Genomic DNA, 20,262 nt, shown 5'->3' on the forward strand with positions numbered 1-20,262 from the left:
AGGTCAAGGTCACTGTGACCTTATAAATCATGTTTTTGGCCATAGCTCAAGGATTCATTTGCTAATTATGACAAAATTTCACACAATTGCCTAATAGGATGAAATGAAGTGATATTTTATATCCAAAAGGTCAACTTTACTGTGACATCATAATGTTCTGCAAAAACACTTTTCTGGCCATATTCAACGCCATAATTCAGAAACAGTAGGGGAGACATTTGATCAGATACTCTTTTGGGTGTCCACCTTAAAATTGTGCTGATTGTATGGATCGTCAATGCTGCCGGGTTGAAGATGTGTGTGAAGCATTCAGGTAAACTCTAACTGCAGCTTGACTGCTTCCCAGAGGGATACAACCGTGAGGTGATTCTAGTTCTCTTTGGTGAACCTTTTAAACACAAGCTTCATGTACGTCATGATGTACGTGCTCAATCTGTTTACATTGCACTTTTGCTTTTATCAATACACCATCTTTTTCACCTCAACCAAGCGTGAAACTTTTCATAAACGTAAAGGACACACCGAGTATGTCTGAGTGACAGAGAGCCTGCACCTCACCAGCTTGATGAAGCCAGCAGTGTTATGTTTCCACGTCTGAACGGGTTTAAAGTCGAGGGCCATAACTGAAGTCATGCTGTCAGAGTGAGTTTGAGGGGGAAAAAAGAAGAACTCAGTCTATGAGGAGGAAAGGGAAACAATACTGTCAGATAACCCGCGTACCTGGCAGAGTGCAGGACAGCTAGGTTTGAGGTTTGATGGAGAAAATGGCTGCATGTGTGGATGTCAGTTTAGATCTGGTGTTTCCCCTCCTGTCCTGTGAGTGACAAGCCCGGAGGTACATTCAGACATTCCTAGCTGCTTCAAAAAACCTCCTCTGTGAATCCCCCTCTCTGCTCGTCATCCTTTTTTCCAGTCAGTGGCCAGTCAGGCTGCGCTCGCATCATGCATTCATTCATAAGGCCGTCAGGAGAGCTGCTGACTCTGATTTTCCTTATATACATTTGTAAGGCTGCTCTGCTATTAGCATTAATGGGAGCTGTTTGCTGCAGCGACACAATAGCTCATAATTAATTTAATGTCAGCATCTTAATTCTGCTCATGGCGTCTGGGACGTTAACCCTGCTGTATTTTCTTCAGCAATTACAAACATTATGCTGAAGTTGACATTTAAAGTGAACTGTCCCTTTAAAGTTTCAGTTTGTGAGTCTAGTCAGGGGACCTTGAGGAGCGTCCTTTGCTGCTGTGCACACCAGATGTTGAGGGCAGGTGGGCAGATGGGTGAGAAGGCAGAGGTTAGCTGTGCGGTTTCCTTAAGGTCAGGCCGTGGGCTGTATTTACCAACACTGACACTTGCTGTTTCTCTGCTGCGTGGGACGTTTGCCATCATCACTGCAGCACAGCGGCCAATCAGAGCACAGCTGTGTGGGGGTCACATGCATCAGATGGGGGAATGACTAACCATCACCATCTCGTGTGAACAGAAACTGTCGCTTTGCTTACAGGCGACAAACTGAATCGACTCTCCGTCTACAACACTTCATTGTCAGGAGATGTGTCAATTTGCTGTCTTTAAAAAAAAAAAAACTCTCCACACAACACTTCTCTGCTTCAGTAGAGATCATCCCATCGCCTCGTCTCTCACTGTTTTTTTCAAGCATTGACTTTACTGACTTTTTTTGTGCTCTCCTTCGTAAACACTTAGTGATCTGTGGAGATGCTCAGAGGCAGAAACTTGAAGAAGTGCTGTGCATTTAGCAGCAAAACAAGTAATTTAAAATGATTAGGGAAGATTGCAGAAAGCCTTTTGTGGTGTGCAGTTCAGGATGCTCTTTGTTTGTTGATGCAACACTGCTGAGACAATAGCTCCTGTCCATGGTGCTATTTAAACATCTCGCCTGCTTTTATTTAAGGGTTCTGTGTACAACATTCAGAGCTTTAATATACCAGCAAACAGCTTTTTGCTATGTAAAGATAGTAATGGCGTCACACTATGTCTTTGTATGCTTTGTTGTGGTAGTGCATGTGTGTATCCCACGGGCTAGCTCATCGTTGCTACTTTGCACTGCGCTTATACAGCAATTTCTCTTATTTTCAGGATGGCATTGACCCGGAAGCATGCCGCCCACCATCCACTTTCCCATGGTTAGCACCGTTACCCCTGAGCTCCTTTAAAACCAAGATATGTGGTACTGACCTTCAGAGATGTTTTATAGTTTTGTTTTTACTTTGGAAATTAGGCTAGCTAGATTAAGAGGCTTACTTAATACATTCATGTAAATGTTCACTCACAGTCTGGAGACACACGTGGGATTCAGTAGTCCATCAGCAGAAAGCAGGATGCTGAATAATGAAGCTGAAAGTGATATAACTTCAGACTGTGGGCGTATTACAGGAATCAGTGGACCCTCTGCATGTCAGCAAACAGCTCACCTCCGCAGGGCCTCTTAAAAAAACACAGGGGCCCTGCCTCATATCAAGTAGCCTGTTCATTCATAAACTCTGTGTTGTTTCTTCGCTGATGTTGCCATCAGCAGGAAATGTGTTGTTTCATCTGTGCGGTTTGTGTATTTGTGAGGTATTGACTGAGCGAGGATGTGGAGGAGGGGTGAGGAAGTGAGCGCTGTACGCCCTGAAGTGTCTGTCAGTGTCAGGGGAAGGGGAGTGCATGGGTGAGGACTTCGTCCTTGGCTACTCAGGACCTTCCGTGGACTCCAGCGGGTCGATGGTGAAAGATTGAAAGCCCCTAAACAGTGTGAGTCATCGGGAAGGTTGAGCGGGGTCAGAGAGGTCGGGTCAATATTTTAAAGACGCACACATACACACAAACACACACACACACATATATATTTAGAGGGAGGTCAGGAGGTTGTCGGCCATCATCTTTAGCTTGTTGCAGGAGTGCAGACAGCAGTGACAGGTGATAGTCAGGTGAAACTAGTTGATGCATCGTCCAGGAAGCCCTGAACTCTGTGACCTGGAAAATATGTTCATATGCAAGTGGTTTGCCAGAGCAAATACATTTTGAAAGGAAATATTTTCCGTTATAAAGAGGATGTGTTGTTAGCTGAAGTATCTGTCATGTCTCAAAAATGTAAAAAGTAAAATGGTTATTGAGGATGGATCTCTCAACATGGTATCTGCTCTTTGTGACAGGGTTAATTTATTGATATAATATTTCACAACGAAAATGAGACCAAAATAAAGTAACCTCTGATGAAATGTGTTCCATTCTCGCACAACTCGTGCAGTAAAATCCAAATGCTAAGTACTTCCCAAACGTGATTTTTTGCTAAAACTTAACAGTTCTGCACACAGCAAGTGCGCCCTGAGCATGCCTGAGCAGGCGCGTGTTCAATGCTCAGGTGGGATACTTAACTCTGCATCAGACTGTTTGTACTGGTATGTTTTGAATCATACTATTTTAGCGAAAATGCATGTCTTTCGGAAGTTCTGAGCATACGACTGGATAAGTGAGACTTGAATTATACTGCAGGAGCTGCATGAGAGTTTGTAAACTGATGGTTTGTTATAGTTCCACTGTAACAAAACATCTGTTACAGTAAAACTGTAACAGATGTTTTGTGACGGGGTTAGATAATGACCCCATTTACTTCCATTCATGAATAGTGTTTGCCTTTTTGGATTCTCCATTCACCGTGGAGGCATGCCATAAAAACAAAGTAAGCGATATACTAATAGTCAATTTGCAAAAGCAACGAAACAAATCCTAAAAAAGTGCAGGCAGCACACAGACACTGGGAGAAGTGTAAGCCACAGTAATGTACCTTTATCAAGTCATGTGGATGTGGTGTCATTTTGAGTCTGCGATCTGTTGTTTTGTCATTGGAAAAAATCAGTGACTGTAAGTTCCAAGTTAACCGTTGACCATCCACCATCTAATTCTTCTCCAGATGTTCATTAAGGAAACAATGAAAGAAAAAATGACTAAAACTCTTTTAGTGGAGAGCAGTCAGAACCATCTGTAAAATCTCATTTATGCTCAACTTTGGATACGGACACAGACGGAGCCTTCTGTCTGTGCTGTGTGTTCATTTTGTCTGTATTTGTTCACGTTCGCTGAAAGCTTACGAATACGGTGCAGTACCTCCTGAAATCTTGGAGCCAGTTTAGCATATTTTAAACGAGACACAAGTGTAGGACACATTTTTAAAATGGCAGAACGGAACAAATCAGGAACTTAGTGAAAAGAATTCTTCATTCACAAGTTGAGATGTATCTGATGGTCTTACAGATCACTACTGTCTACAACACTGCCTCCGGAGTATAAATAAGCCCTAACAAATACTGCCACTACTGTGGGCCACAGCAGCCAGCCATTTTAGAAAAAAAAAACCTTTAATGAATTAATCATTTTTAATTGGTCCATAAATCCATTTTCTGCCACTTATCCAGGCTGCATTGATTTAATGATACCATTAGGTATTAAAATCATCTTCTAAGTCTTAAACTTAGTGAACCCTGCAGGGCCCTCGATTACGTGACGAAGGCTTTACTCTGGGAAACTCATGCTCCACTCCCCTCAGCTGGGTCAGATGGTCACATCGAGCCTACATCAAGCGATCGGGTCAGTTGACTGTGGAAATAGCTTCTTTTTTAAAAATGGAAAGCCGCTCAGCCGTGCAGCAGCAGCAGCAGCAGCAGCAGCAGCATCATCACAGTGTTTCTGCAGCCACGGACAAAGATAAATGCCTCTGAAAAAGACCCGAGGAGAGGGTGAAAGAGGAAAAAGAAAAGGGGGCAAAGCAGCAGTCGAAGATGGGGAAGGGGAAGATGGCAGAGCGCCAGAGTTAAGGGTGTGAAAGGGAATGTGAAAGAGAGAGGGAATGATGTCAGGTTAAGGGAGCAAGAGGGACAAATGTAAAGAGGGTTAATAGGGAATAGGCTGTGAAAATATGTGTAGGAGGAGGAGGAGGAGGAGGAGGAGGAGGAGGAGGAGGAGGACGGGGTGCCTGCCTGCTGGCAAAGCTTCATCCTCTTGCGTAACATGGGCCATCTCTTCCTTTAGCTGCTGTTGCCATGGGGAGAGATGTTGGGAGGGGGGTTTCTGAGCTCCCGATGCCTCATGGGTGGGAGAGACTCTGGGGAATTCTGAGCTGCGACTTCCCTCCTCGAACAGAGAAGAGACATTTAAAAAAAAAAAAAAATCCATTGGTGATATTTTTAGACTTTGCATTCTGGATGATATTTAGTCAAAGCACTGAGCAAAGCTGCCGGCTACTTCCAAAAACATTTAAAATAAAAAATAAGGAACCCACTGCCATGTGAAACTGTGTGAGCGAGGCAGAAGTTGTGCTTGTGTGTGGGAACTGTGTGTGACTCAGTCTCTAGTTCAGGTGTGCCTCGTAAAATCAAATCCAGGCATTGTGTATAACCGCAGTTTTTTTCAACATGTGCACAACACAACTAACAGTGAGTCTCAGCAGTGTGTGTGTGCAGGTGTTGTGTCTGATGGTGTGTGTGTGGGTGTGTTTTATCAGCCTGGTTGCTAATCGTGTGATGATGAATATATGCATCTTCACTTGTAGTGCTAATATGAACAGATAATTAATCAACTGCAAAAGATCTCAACAGTTCTCATCTGTCTGTTTAATGTACAGCTACAGCCAGGAGGTGGTTAGCTTAGCTTAGCGTAAAGGATGGAAACAGTTGTTAGCTCGGCTCTATTAGCCTCCATCAGCACCTATAAAGATTACTAATTAACACTTATCTGTGTCTTTGTTTAATTAGTTGACAAACAGAAAAGTAAAAACACCAATTTGTAGTTAAATGGGAATCCTGTCATTAAGACAGGGAGGAGCACAGGTGTGGTTTTTTGCTTCTCCAGACCCAAATGTTTTCTCAAAAGCCCTGAAGCTATGGTATTCCCTCAGTAAATCTTATATAATTGTAGGGCTGTATGTGACTCAGAATGATACCAGTTGAATCAGATTTGGCTGATACTTTTTTTCCCAAACAGAGTCTGATAGTTTGAGGGCTTATGGCTCAGTGGGACACTCAGGATGACAGTTACATTCACGAAAATATGATAAACGAGCTAATTAAGTTAACAATGGATCGGAAATGTGCAGCAACATTTTTTCTGACAATAGATATCAAACAAAAGCCAGAGACTGTATTGTATTAATTTGCTTTGTGCTGTAAATTCACCATTTCTAAGCAGAAGGCAGAGGAAAATGTGAATTCCCTTCCTCCAGGCAGCTGCCTCTGTGTCTGCAGCTGCCCGTACCCAGGAGCTGTGTGAAAGCAAGGAGCACTCACTCTGCAGCTAAATCTGGGGACCAAAACATCCCCAAAAGTATACTGCACACTAACTGAGAAAAACAACTGCTCGACTTGAAGGAATCTCAGCTGACTCCAGCTGATAATTCAAATCTCTGACTTTCAGGGGCAGCCCTATATAATTGGTAGTATACAACCTCATTTACTTTGCACTGTTTGGGATCCTTGATTTTCAATTGGAGCAGACCAGATTATTATGAGATGGGTTCAAAGACAGCAGATTTGTCAGCGAAACAATCATCCCGTGAACTCCAGTACAGTATAACAAAGAACAGGTTTCAAGATTAGTAATGCTGTTTACACCAAATCCCTAGCTCACCTATGTTATGTAACTTAAAAATAGCAACATCAGAGTTTTTTGCCTCTTTTTGGGTGGAAGGAGTGAAAATTAGTCATCCTCAACATTTGTTGTGTGGTGGTTTCAGTGTGACGAAGACAGCTTGAGAACAATTTGACACAACACTCTACAGGATGATATTTTTCCCTTGGCGACTATCATGTTTTTCCCAAATTAAGTACAAAGTTTTAGGCATTCTCTAAATGGCTTAAAAAACAGTGCATATAGCTGCCATAAATGGAAAAATAAATATCCTCAGGGGAACATGCCCCTGGACCCCTCTAGGTTTGAAGGCAAATAAGCATACTGGTCAAAAATACCAAGCATTCACTGATTCCAGCTTCCTAACTGTGAGGATTTACAGCTTATTATGGTTTCATATATGTTATACGTGACTGCATTATATTGAGAGGTGCTTCTAATTTTTTCTCATCCCTATTTACATACACAAGTACAGCACCCGTTCATAATGTGCCTGTTTGGAACAAAGCGGCAACCTCCAGGGTGGAAAATTAAGCCTACGCACAAGTGGCAAAAACTGCAGTTCCTCTAATGACCACTTGAGGCTGGCTCCAAGAGTGAGTCTGTCCTCATAGACCCCCATGTTAAAATGCCCAACTTTACAGCAGGAATAAACATATTTACAGCCTGGTACAAAAATGGTTTTGGTCTCCACATCTAATTTCCCCGTTCATGACAACTGTACAGGGGGTGACTTTTTATTCTCACCTGTTTGAATGATTGTAAGGGAGGGGCCGCTTTGAGTGACAGGCTGCGAGCCGTCACCACACAGTCCATGAGTCAGATCCACCCCTCATTCCTCCACAGCTCCATCCTGTACAAAATGCACTACTAATAAATATGACCAGTAGGACTCAAGAGCTTGCGCTCAACTCTTTCCTGGGTTCTCAGTAATATGCCCATTTTAGTTACATGAGAAGGTACAGAACATCAGAAACACCTTTCAATATAATGCCGTGCAAAACATAGACTAATTAACACCTCTGTAACAGAATCAGCAAAAAGGAAACATTGTAGGCAGGATGAAAGTACTTTATGGCAAAACAGTTGGTTGCATTAGACTGCAAAGGTGTATTTAATAAAGTGGAGTGTATATTAGAGCTGGAACTATACATAGATTAATCATTTATTCCACTGACTCATCACAGCTTATCTGATACAAGTAATTTTTTAAAGCTAAAAAATGCAGAATTTTCCATAGTTCGAGCCTCTCAACTGTGAGGATTTGCTTCATTTCTTTATCTTATGTGACAGTTCAATTGAATGTCTTTTTGTCGGACAAAACAAGACATTTGAAGTCGTCACATAAGCTTCAGGAAATTGAGATTTAACTATAAAGACTAAAGATTAAGTTCAAATTCTTTGTTGTCATGTGCAAAACAACTGCAGCGAAGCAGTCACTGGCAATGAAATAAATAGAATAAAAAACTGTGTAAGTTAAAATCTAATGAGAATCTTTTACGTAACATAGTGATTAATTGAGATAATAATGTGCAGATGAAGTGATAATGAAAGTCCTAAAAATAACCATCTGGACTCAGCAGTCCCTGCATGTTGATATGGATGCATTGGTGCGTTCAGGGGCAGGTTAACCCTGTACGTCACACACCTTATTCCTATTAGTGCCTTCATTAGTCCTGCCGTCTCTGCTGTCCCTTGCACTGGCCCTGCACCGATAGGATCAATGCACAGAACGGATAGGTGAGTATTTATAGCCTGTGCCGGGGTGTGGGAGGTTGTACACCACAAGTAGGTTAGCTGCTAATCTGATGTTGACAGTGTGTGTGTGTGAGATACAGAGGAATTAGTGCTGTTTTTAGAGCCTCCATCCTGCTTTGTTTTGCTTTTTTTTTTATAGAGGGAGGGAGCGCTGCTGCTCAGCTCGGGGAAGTCAGCGCTCCTGCAAGCAGGCAGGCAGGGAGGGCTTTCCCTGATTTGGAGTAGGGACTTTAAAAAAAAAGGAAGACGAGGAGGGAGGAGAAGAGAGCAGAGGAGGGAGGGAGAAGGAACACAAAGGCAGGCAGGGAGGAGGAAGAAGCGTGGTTGCTACACTGACAGTGGAGAAACCAGGCAGAAGTGAGAAGTGAAAGCGCAGCGACACAGCTGTGTGTTAGTGTGTGAGGACAGACAGCGGCCAGACGCCCGGCTTTCTGCTCTGCAGTGGCATTTCAGTTTTCTTTTTCTCTCTCTGGGAGACAGGGAGGCACAGGAATGTCAGCGGTTATTGGTCGGGAGAGTGTGTGTCTGTCTGGGTCGGGAATGTCAGGTGTTCCCCCGTAAGCACAACTGACTCCAGGAGGGAAAAGCAGCAGCCGCCAGCAAGCCAGCCGGCAGCTACTCTCTGAGAAAGTGTCGACTTTCTTTGGTTCACTTCTGCCTCCTAACAGGTATTGTACCGAGAGAGCTCGTCTTTGTGCTGATCAGTTTGTGTTTTATTCCTCCATGTAGGCTTTTTGCTTCAGCGTGGGCTCAGTCTTATTGTCTGACTCTATCTTCCTCCTGGTTTTCCTTTCTCTTGGGTCATTACATCATTTCATTTCTCCTGAATGTTGCCAAACTTTGTAATGGTTCCCCTTCCTGCCTCTCTGTTTCTAGTGTTGTCTCATAGGGGGTTGATCCTGCTGTGATGGGGCTCATTTAGGGATCACTGATTAATCTGCCTTATTATTTTCTTGATTAAAAGTATTATGGTTTTTAAAGTCAGAAAATAGGGAAAAATATCCATCACAGTCTCCTGGAGGAAGGTGACATCTTCAGATTGCACTTTTTGGTCCAACCAACAGTCCAAAATCCCCAAATTTTCAGTTTGCTTTTTTACACAAGACAATATACATTTTAGGAAGCTGAAACCATAAAATGTTCGGCATTTGTGCTGTAAACAGCTACGCAAAAATAACTGCAATAGTCAACTAATCATTTATTTGTTTCAGTTAAACTTATTTTCACAGTTTGAATTAAACAGAAAAGAAGCTAAATGCCACAATGTCGCAAGTTTTTGAAGATTGTTTTTGCCTTTATAACACAATTATTTCATTCCACACATTCCAAAACATTACCAACCGCCCATTCACATCAGTCAGAGGGTTCATGGTTCCGGCAGCTCTCTGAGCCCCCAACAATAACAAGCACTTGTCTGCAGCAGCGTGTTCGTCCTCAGCGTCCAGACTGCAGCAGCTGACGTACACCATGAGGACAGGATAAGCCTGTGGATGAGCTGCTGGTGTTATGCAACAGCTCGGTCCAGAGATAGAGCAGAGCTGAACTAAGACACTTCTGACTTCTTCTCCAACACACCATGAGATCATCAGACTCTCTTAGCTGCCCTCCCTCTCCCCCTCCACTGGACGGCTTCATGTAAGAATAGATGTAGCTATTACAGAGAAGAAACACTGAGGTCAGTGCTGTTGCATGCACTCCTGACCAAAGTTATTTGGAAATATCCTTTTGTTGATGTTTTTTTAACTGCTGTAATTTCATCACGCTCTTTTAAGTGCGTCATCTTATTAGATCGCCTGGAAACATCCTCCTCAGCGGTGGCCTCTGTTAATCTGCCGGTGTTGCAGGATTTCCTGTTTGTGGCATTTACTCACCAAGTTTCCAGTCACCTGGTTCTGTGAAATAATAATATATTCGTAACTATGTTTTAATGAGTTTATAATCACCTGAAACTATGAATCACTGTGTTTGTGTTACCTTGAATGAGCTGTTTATATCAACATCTACAGAGTCCGCCATGTTGTTCTACTGTACCCCAGGACAGACAAACCAAACACTGGCTCTAGATAGTGCCATTTGCATTGTCATGTCAGACGCTGTGGTTCTCCAACATGCTTGGTACACGGGAGTAGTTTCAGTTGGTTGCAGTCTACAATCTCACCACTAGATGCCACTAAATCGTACACACTAGGCCTTTAAACTTCCACTGGAGAGACAAAACAAATGATGAGGAGTCCATAACATTCTTCAAATTAACACATGAAACCATGGATGTATGAAGAGAACTGGATGTAAGTCTGTGAGAAAAAGTATATTTAGGTTCTTACATTATCATAAACTGCATATCTGTGGGTTTTGGACTGCTGGTCAAACAAAACAAGCCATTTGAAGACATTGTCTTGGGCTTTAGGATCGGCGTTTTATTGGCCACATGATTCATCAATAATGAAAATGATGGAGCCCTAATAGTAACTGGCAGCCACATTTGTGCTCAGATGGATGGGGTTTATAAAACACTTTTACAATACACAGACGTGTTGGTTACCACATCCTCGCTCTGTTTTTAACCTCTGAAGTGATAGAAACGGAGGAGCGGGGAGTGGGCAGCGGAGGCAGGAAAGAGACGGGGAGGGAGAAAATGGGAAAGGGGGGGAGTAAAAGAGGGTGATGGTGATGGGAGGAGGCAGAAAGGAGGGAGGAGAACAGGAAGACAAGGTGGGGAAATTGAGGATTTAGATGATGAGGAGGAGGAGGAGGAGGAGGAGGAACATAAAAAGACAGTAAGGGAACGCCATGTCTCTGGTGCTCGGTGTGGTTATGTAATGTTACCTCCTGCCTACTGCTGATGGCAGAGGAAAGCGCAGAGTAACAGCAGTGGATGGCGTGGAGGTGGGTGGCAACAATAACACCACAGAGGAAGAAGCAGCAGCGGTATCCATTAGAACTATATCAAAGGTCAAAAGCTGCTTTTACCTCCCTGTAATTCCCAGAATTCAACCTGATGAAGATGACCAGTGTCAAAACCTGTTATTCTTTGACTTTTATGTTACTGTTAATCATTTTGAGGGGGTTTGAACTGTTGAATAAAACAAGTTATCTGCAGACATTATTTTGGAATTCAGCACATTCAGTTTTTCACCATTTTGCGACATTTTGTAGACGAAGCAAGGAACTGATTGAGATAATGAAAATGATTGTTGCAGCTTCAATAGTAATTTGGCAGACAGTTTGCAGTGTTTTCAGAGTGCACAGCTTCTCTCTGGGTAGTGACTGTAGGATGATAACATTTGAATGCCTCATGTACAGTTTTTGCACCAGACTTATTTCTGTAAAAAAAATAAGTTGTAGGTGATGTATTTCTGTGAGAATGGAATGTTATGGTTGTTTTTTCTTTGGTTAAATCCCTCCAGAGGGTTGATTTCTGTCTCTGGTGCTAACGCTTCACTGGTTGACATGCACATGGCTGTCTGTTGTGGCCACTGTCGAGACATGTCCCTCTGTGTTTACATGCAGCACCAGCCACGTATATACGAGAGCGTGTATGTGCTAAATGAGCTATAAAGGCAGATGGTTGTCTGGCGGCATCCACAGAGAGAGAAACCAGAGAGAGCCTCAGAGCAGCTGCAGGAAAACCCTGTGGGAGTCTGCAAAGCCGGCCACTGCTCTCTCCAGGCGAGCCAACTGCACACTGTAACAACACACTGTAACAATACACTGCATGAGAGAAACACACTATAGCAAGTGAGGGATAATGTACAGCGAGAGGGTCAGCATTGCGAGATAAACCGACACGGTGATGTCTTGAATCACCCTGAAGGGATAATTTCGCCATAATGACCCACTTTCTGTACAGTATCCTGTTTATTGCATGGTTACCTACAGGAGAAATCATAATGTGATGCAAAATAATGATTTTAGAATTATTGTACTGATTTCTTCTGCCATTTTATGATCATAACCATGAATAGCAACGATCTGTAATTCACAGCAGCAGTCTGTCTAGAAGAAAATGTTGGCATCACGAATACCTTACATTTGTATTTTCTATGCATATCATATCAACGTTAGTAAAGTTATGTAATATCTAAGCTGACTGACATCAGCAGGTGAAGGGGATGGTGGATGATGGAGACACCCCCCAAGCTGTAGACCACTGTTCAAGCCCAACACACACACACACACACACACACACACACACACACACACACAAAAGAGATTGTTATTTAGCGAGTCATTGCTTTTTTCCCAGCAGCCTTTTAGTCACCAAATGTGGGGGTTCTGTGGCAACCCGTCACTTTTTTTCCAGTGGCTTCTTTGGCATGAAACGCAGTTGTTATTTTTTACTGAGACACTGAGATACTGTTTTTCTTCCCGGGATAGTGGCCTGAAAAGTGGTTGTTTTTTTACAGAGACGTGACTGCTTTTCCTGCTGGGAAATGTCACACTGTAACAGCACACAGTAAGGCAGAAATGCACTGTAACAACACACTGTAACAGCACACTGATTAATCAGTTATCCAACAGCTGCTGCTTGACTAATCGATTAGTCATTTTGGCTTGACGCTGTACAGTCTGATAAGAATTGTGTCTGCAGTTTACAATCAAGTCAAGACAAAAATGACATTTGTCTAAATGTGTCTCATGCTGTAAACTTGCCTCACATTTCCAGGTACAGTACAACGCTTCACGTACACTCACATCACAACAGCTTCATTAACATCTCAGCTCCTCCCCTGAGGGGCGAGCAGTGAGCAGTGGGAGGCAGCGGATGGAGGAGAGGCTGACAGTTAAGAGACGAGCCTTGTTTTGCAATCGAAACAGCAGAAAAGGGAGGAGGAAGAGGGAGGAAGAGAATAGGTGAGAGGCAGCCAAGATACAGAAGCTGATCCTGAGCAGGATCCCACTGCTGTTTTGTAACATGATCAATGACCTGGTGTACGTTTTAGATCCTTATTTCCTGTATAGGCTCACTGCCTTTTGTTACACCCACTGCCTCTCACTGCACTCAGCATCATAAGCTCCAGATCTAATTAAGAGTTGTCTTTTTTCCTAGAAGGCTCGGCTGCTGTAATAGTCTCCTCTCACGTAGCGAGGATGGCGCTGTGATTAGATTTACAGATACGAGAGCAACATCTGTCAACCGGATGAAACTTATTGGCCAGAATTGTGTTAGATTCCTCTGATTGGACGCACAGTTGCGTCAGTGCCTCTGAGTTATAAATGTGTCTCTGATGGTAAGTGGTCATGTTCAGGCTTCTCTGGAATTTTAGCAGCGGTGGGAGAAGAACTCAGATCCTTTACTCATTAAAAGTACCAAAACACTCCAATACAAGTAAAAGTCCTGCAGTTAAAATTCTACTAAAGTAAAAGTACAGAGGTAATATCACAGCATCAAAAGTAAAAGTGCTTGTTCCTCAGTAAATGTCCCCTGGAACTGATACATTATTATACATGAAGCAGTGTTTTACTGTTGCAGCTTTTAATTACTTTATCGACAGTTTAGTGTAGCGTTTCCCAACCTAGCGGTTGGAACCCTCAGAAGAGTCACAAGATAAATCTATTGGGATGTGAGATGACAACTGCTACACAATTTTTTTTATTTTATTTTTATTTTTTTTAAATTTATTTCACTTTTTCACACCTCTTTGGAGACCATCTTCTCCTCAAAAAGAAAACTAAAATTGTACAAGCAGCTTATTACGAGTCATTACATTTAGTGTAGGCAGTGACCTCTAGTGGCCACAGTAGTTATGACCAGGGTATGTGGTTTAAAGAGTAACAACATATGTGTGGGGAGGTGGTCAGGATAGATGGAGGGGTCAAACAAACACAGGACTTTCACACAGGAGACTTCCGTTGGAGTTATTCTAAGTTACGTACGTAACATTACGGTACATGCTTATCGCCTGGTAACATTAAAATCATAATGTAAAGATGCTCCAAGGGTAATTCTTTTCCTAAACCTAAGCTAATTGATAGGGGTGCTAATTTAGCAAATGCTTCTGTGGGTCCCATCAGAGGATAGGAACAAACGATGTATATGGTCCAGGCCCCCAGGAAGTTCACTAGGCTTTGAAGCCAATTTGTAGTGGTCAACCAATGGAATTGCGACTTCTGAGGTGCCATCTGATAACACTGGGCCCTGAAAGAATTTTACCCATGAACTTACATTGTGAAAGCGACCTCTGTAAATCCATGGATGGATTTTTTTTTTTTTTGTGCATCACATCACAACCTCTGCAAAATGGCTCATTTCACCCTTGGGATTTGATGCACTTGGTCTGATAACATTTGGAAAGTCTAGAAGGGCAACGAGATTAAGTAATTGTATCCCCATTAAAATTAGCGGAGTACTAAACTTGAACTAATCTAGCTGGCTTGACCATCATAAGTCTCTCGTGTGCTTGCTCTGGGGGCCCAATGATGCAGAATGCCGATCAGATGCCGATCATCTGGGTAATTTGATATGCGGCAGTTGAACATTTTTGGTTTCATGAGCTACTGGGCAGTTGTCACAGGAATAAATGGGGCCCCAACTCCAACGCTGTATCCAAGTCTCCTTATATGTCCATGATATGGTTGTATGGGTTGAAGGGTTGTTGCTCTATGGTGGAACATCTCACAGATATCTGAAACATGACAAGGAGCCTCAACTGGCCACTGCTTTATTTGTAAGAGGAGCCACTGGTTTACTCTTAAATGTAGCAGAGTTGGAGTTTATAGTAGCAAAGAATGGAAATACTCAAGTTTTAAGTACAAGTATCTCAGAATTGTACTCACATAAATGAACTCAGTGACAGCACTGGTTTCAGGCTGCAGTTTGACATTTTGCTTCAGATTTTTGCCAAAAAGTCAGCTCATTTAAGACAAACAAAAGGACATGTGAATGCGGCCTTTGTGTGTGGCTGAATGCGGCTCTGATAGCGACTGTATGCATGAAAGTTTTTTGATGAAGCCAAGTGAAAAGAAGGTTATGATGGGAGCTGTCTGAATGGAGTCTAACTCTGCGATTAAGCTTTGTTATTCATCGTCCCTCCCCGCGTGGTTTTGGATTGGTTTCAGTTTGGTATTTAGAGTATTAAGGGGTCAGCGTGGGTGTCTGGTTATATGCAGAGAGGATTGAACAGTTTTTGGCAACAAATATGATTTAATTCATGACTATTTTCAAGCTGACTGACTGTGAGGATGTGCGTGATCGTGTGTGTTTGCAGACATCTTTAACCTGATGGGCAGCCGGCACACACAGAGGGCAGAGTATTAGAGTTACTAGCTGGATTACTTCATTCAGGCTCTGTTTCATTATCACCAGCTTAGCTGTCATTAACTCAGATGTTCCCACAGGGATGAGGCGGCGTGTCCTCCTCTGCTCTCCACTCAAACACACACTTACAGGGGCAGTGTTTTCTGAGTGATCCCTCCTTAGGTCATTTTAAAGAACTCAGTGACTCAGTGCTTATTTTTGCTTTCAGCCCGCCAACACCAACTTTATGCTGTTGCTTTGGCCGGCCTAATTACAGAGCATGATGTTGATGTTGGAGCTTTTGCCTGTGAAGTATTTATCTTCTGTACCCCGGCAATGACACTGCAAAAACTGCTTGGTCACGCTGTTTGTTGTCTCTGGCCCTGGGTAAATATTTATCTGATTCTCTGAACCTCTTCTGCGGCAGAAATGTAAAACCCTTAGAATTCCCCGTAATGACTAATCCAAAAATAAAGCAGAGGGAGCTTCCTCTTTTCTCCGCTACAGTGAGGTGAAATGTACAGGCGAGCGTCACCCAGGGAGATGCGTGTGTCATTTAGCGTCTGGCTAGTTGTGCTTATGTAACACCCATCAGCCTGTCAGCCCTGAGTGGGGTGAATCCCTCCTTTAAATATAGACCGGCCCTTTAAAAAACCCTCCCACAGTGACCTGCGGGCTGTTTCTGACTGAGACCCTGCAGCGTTATCTCAGCCTGTCATTGTCAACATCTCTCTGTCACTCAGTCAGTCCAGAGAGGCACAATTTAAGGTTGACTTTAAAAATTCAACAGTTTTTACAGGCACTTCCACGCGCCCACACACAGACCTTAAATGTTCTTTTTTTTCTTTTTTTTGGAGATAGAAAGGAAAACAACATTGCTGCCAGGTGTCTACGTTTGCCACGGATTTCCTCAGTTAAAGATGAAGAACAGCAGTGACTTCATACATTTTATTTGCTTTACATAACATTACATTCAGATTAAATTATCAATCAAAGACGGACATTAAAAAATACAAGTAACAAAAAAAGAAAGGAAAATACACATTATATATAAAAACTAATCAGAATATATATTTTTTTGCATATTGTTAGGTCTTGTTATAACTTTGGGGGATTTGGAGTTCCTCCATCAAAAAAATTTGAGCATTAAATACTTAGTTTTCTGCATTCTGGTGATGCACCAATTTGTACATTTTCTGGATCAATTTATGGTGAAAATATCTATAATTTTGTCCAAATATAAGTCCTCTGCCACTTTAATATGTTCATTTAATGTTTTAGCTCATACAAATATGTATAAAAAAGAAAATCACGCAATTAAAATTTGAATCCAAGGCATAAAATTGTGCAGAATTTAAAACTAGGTACTATGTTATATTAAAACAACCCCATCACCCAAATTAATGTTGGCATTGTACATTTCTGCAAACCCTGGATATGTAACATTTGCACGTTTTTATGTAGCGGAAATGCAGCCCAATGTTTTTACCAAAAAACAACCGGTTGGTGTCGAACAGTGATCTACAGCTTGGTAGCCATCTTGCTTCCCCACCACCTCCTGACGACAAAGTCATTTCATAAGCATGTAATCAGAAACAGTGGTTTACAGAAAGGTACAATGACGACATTCCATTCTGGTGACTGGGCTGAAATCAATCAATCAATTTTATTTATAAAGCCCGATATCACAAATCACAATTTGCCTCACAGGGCTTTACAGCATACAACATCCCTCTGTCCTTTGGACCCTCACAGCGGATAAGGAAAAACTCCCCCAAAAAAAACCCTTTAACGGGGGAAAAAAACGGTAGAAACCTCAGGAAGAGCAACTGAGGAGGGATCCCTCTTCCAGGACGGACAGACGTGCAATAGATGTCGTACAGAACAGATCAGCATAATAAATTAACAGTAATCCGTATGACACAATGAGACAGAGAGAGAGAGAGAGAGACAGAGAGACAGAGAGAGAGAGATGCAGGTAATGACAGTAGCTTACAACAACATTAATGAAAGTAATAATATTATAGTTATAGTTCTGGCTACTGTGGTACAATATGTTGGAAGTATGTATTAATATCTGGCAGCATACATGTGTGACAGTAATCATAAGTGTATAATAACAGTAGAAGTATGACTAATGACTAATGATAACAGCAGCAGCAGCAGGAGGCATCTGGCAGGACCATGGCAGCAGCACAACCACACACGTCACGCTGTCCAGGCACCGCTGTGATATGAGTTAACCTGAGAGATAGTGGAGCACAAAGGCTCCGGAGAAGAAACCGAGTTAGTGACATCTAGAATGGCCGAGTTAGCAAGATGCAGTAATAGGACATGAGAGATAATAACTTTATTTATATAGCACCTTTAAAAAAAGAGTTTACAAATTGCTTTGAAAAACCAAGCAAAAGCAGACACAGGATACTGAGATATCTCTACTATATGTATCAACAGAAAGACAAACAGTCCTACCAAACATAAGTAAGACAAAACTAAGGTAAATATAGGTAAATAAATATACTATGTTGGAGAAACAGCTTGTAAACAGGTAGTGAAATAATTATACAGAAATATGCACACATGCTAAAAGTTTGCCCGAATAAAATGGTGTACAAAAACATTTTGATTTCAAGCAGGAACTATCTGAGCAAGAATCTGACCAGACATTCAACACCAAACAAAGTATCTTAAAACCCGTCTGAAGGGAGCCTCAGTCATATAAAGCTCATTAAAGACATAATGAAACTGTACAACTTTAAAGTTGCAAGCTCATTGTTGAGAAGGAACCGAAAGAGAAGCTGTAGGACGAGAGTTGGAAGTCTTTCTCACCCGGTGAGTGAGCTGTTGGGCAACCAGCAGTTGGCAGGGCACATTAAATTCCTCCCCCTCTGACACAAACACAGAGAGGGAGGGAGAGCGAGAGAGAAGGATCCCCTGGAGGGTGCCAAAGCCGGTTTAAGTGACGTCACCCGGCCTGCTCTGTTTGGGCAGGCCCTCCCTCCCTCCCCCCTCTCTCTCTTCCTGGGCCTTACAGGAATTCCCCTCCTCGTCACTTTATTCGGAGGAAACCGCCCCGCACCGCTGCAGAGCCACAGCTGATAGGGCGGAAACGCAGACTTGTGACTGCTTGTGTTGACACTGGATTGTGTGTGTGCAGTTGTTGTTCTTTCTCCAGTTGCCTTTTGTTCCCGAACAAAAGGAGCTTCATGGTGTTTGTTCCATGAAACATCAGCAGGGTAAGAAGTGAACATTTTGTCCTGTAGTGAAACAGGCAGAGATATGTTGCATTATTTACTGTTATGAAGTAGCTGTTTGCTCTGTGCTGAATGAGATGTTAGTGTGTCGCTGGTCAGATTGAGGTCAGACCTGAGTGCAGCTGCAGCTTTGTTTATTTGTGGTGGTTTTTTTTATTGTTAACTTCTACTAAAAATCAACAGCAGAATACCCCTTCTCTTGTGAAACTGAATGATACAGGTCTCCTCAGAGTGAAAGACACAGACAGGAAGTGCTGCCACTCACCCGTGGCGCCACGGTAACCAACAACAAGCGAGCAGAGGGACGGTCGAGCCTGAGCGTGTTTTCAAAGTTGTTCTCGACTGTTTCAAAGTTCAGTTCCTTAAACTGAAGGCAGCGCTGCTCTCAGTAATGGTTTGACAGGAGCTGCGGGACGCCGGGCTGCTCTGTAGCAAACAGACTGACATGTGAGTCCTGGGCTTAATTTGTGATGAAGTTTGGTTTTTATAATCGACTGTTACTGTAAAGCTCTCCACACTCAGAGGCTGTGCAACTGCAGTATTTGTTAGGTGCTTGGCTTTCTGCACAGATGTGTGGGTTTATTAACTGGGATGCAGCTAACTATTATTTTCATCATTGCTGAAACCAGAGCTCAGCGATAACTTTTAAAGTGGTTGTCAGGAGGGAAAGCAGGCGTCAGCTTTTGGGTGGCGAAACTGAAAAGATGTCATTCTCAGTCAGCTCATATTTTGAGTAGTTGAGATACTATGCAGTTTTACATCAACTTAGTTATGAATATTTGACAGTAACAAAACAGACCTCTCTGTAGTTTGTGTTTTGTCTGATTCTTTCAGAATTTGAATCTTAAGTGTTTTAAGTTAATATCTTCATCCTCAATTCCTGGTGTACAGAGTACCAGAAGATGCCTGTGCGCATGCGAGTAAATGTACCAGCACGTGCAGTGTTGTCTGGTTCTGGTTCCAAATGTGACTACATTATTAAAATATCGCGAATAAGAAAAAGGGGTGACACGGTGATGCAGTGTTTACCATTGTCACCTCACAGTAAGAGGGTTCTGCATTCAAACCCAGGATGGGGAGCCCTTCTGTGAGGAGTTTGCATGTTCTCCCTGTGTCATTGTGGGTTTTCTCAGGGTACTCCGGCTTCCTCCCACAGTCCAAAGACATGCAGGTTAACTGGTGACTCTAAATTGTCCGTAGGTGTGAATGTGAGTGTGAATGGTTGTCTGTCTCTATGTGTCAGCCCTGTGATAGTCTGGTGACCTGTCCAGGGTGTACCCTGCCTCTCGCCCAATGTCAGCTGGGATAGGCTCCAGTCCTCCTTGACCACTAACAGGATAAGCGGTTACAATGAATAAATGAATGTAACAAATATGAACAAATTATTTTGGGGT

At 42.6% G+C, this 20,262-nt stretch overlaps 1 protein-coding gene across 8 annotated transcripts in view; it reads left to right on the forward strand.

Annotated features, from left to right (window-relative positions):
* Positions 1 to 20,262, forward strand: part of hivep1 (HIVEP zinc finger 1) — a 72,687-nt gene that overhangs the window by 22,475 nt on the left and 29,950 nt on the right. Inside the window, exon 1 of one of the 8 annotated variants that reach the window (XM_078175743.1) lies at positions 8,681 to 9,045. The exons of 5 other annotated variants lie outside the window; for them this stretch is intronic. Coding sequence is in view for 1 of the 3 variants with exons in the window: in XM_033637465.2 (XP_033493356.1) it covers positions 18,835 to 18,850 (16 nt within the window). In the remaining 2 variants the exon portion in view is untranslated. Of the gene's footprint in view, positions 1 to 8,680; positions 9,046 to 18,694; positions 18,851 to 18,973; positions 19,316 to 20,262 lie in introns of those variants that run through there. 2 more of the 8 variants (XM_033637465.2, XM_078175742.1) reach the window with 2 other exon arrangements.

This window comes from Epinephelus lanceolatus, chromosome 16 (genome assembly GCF_041903045.1).
Source record: "Epinephelus lanceolatus isolate andai-2023 chromosome 16, ASM4190304v1, whole genome shotgun sequence".
Lineage (NCBI taxonomy): Eukaryota > Metazoa > Chordata > Actinopteri > Perciformes > Serranidae > Epinephelus > Epinephelus lanceolatus.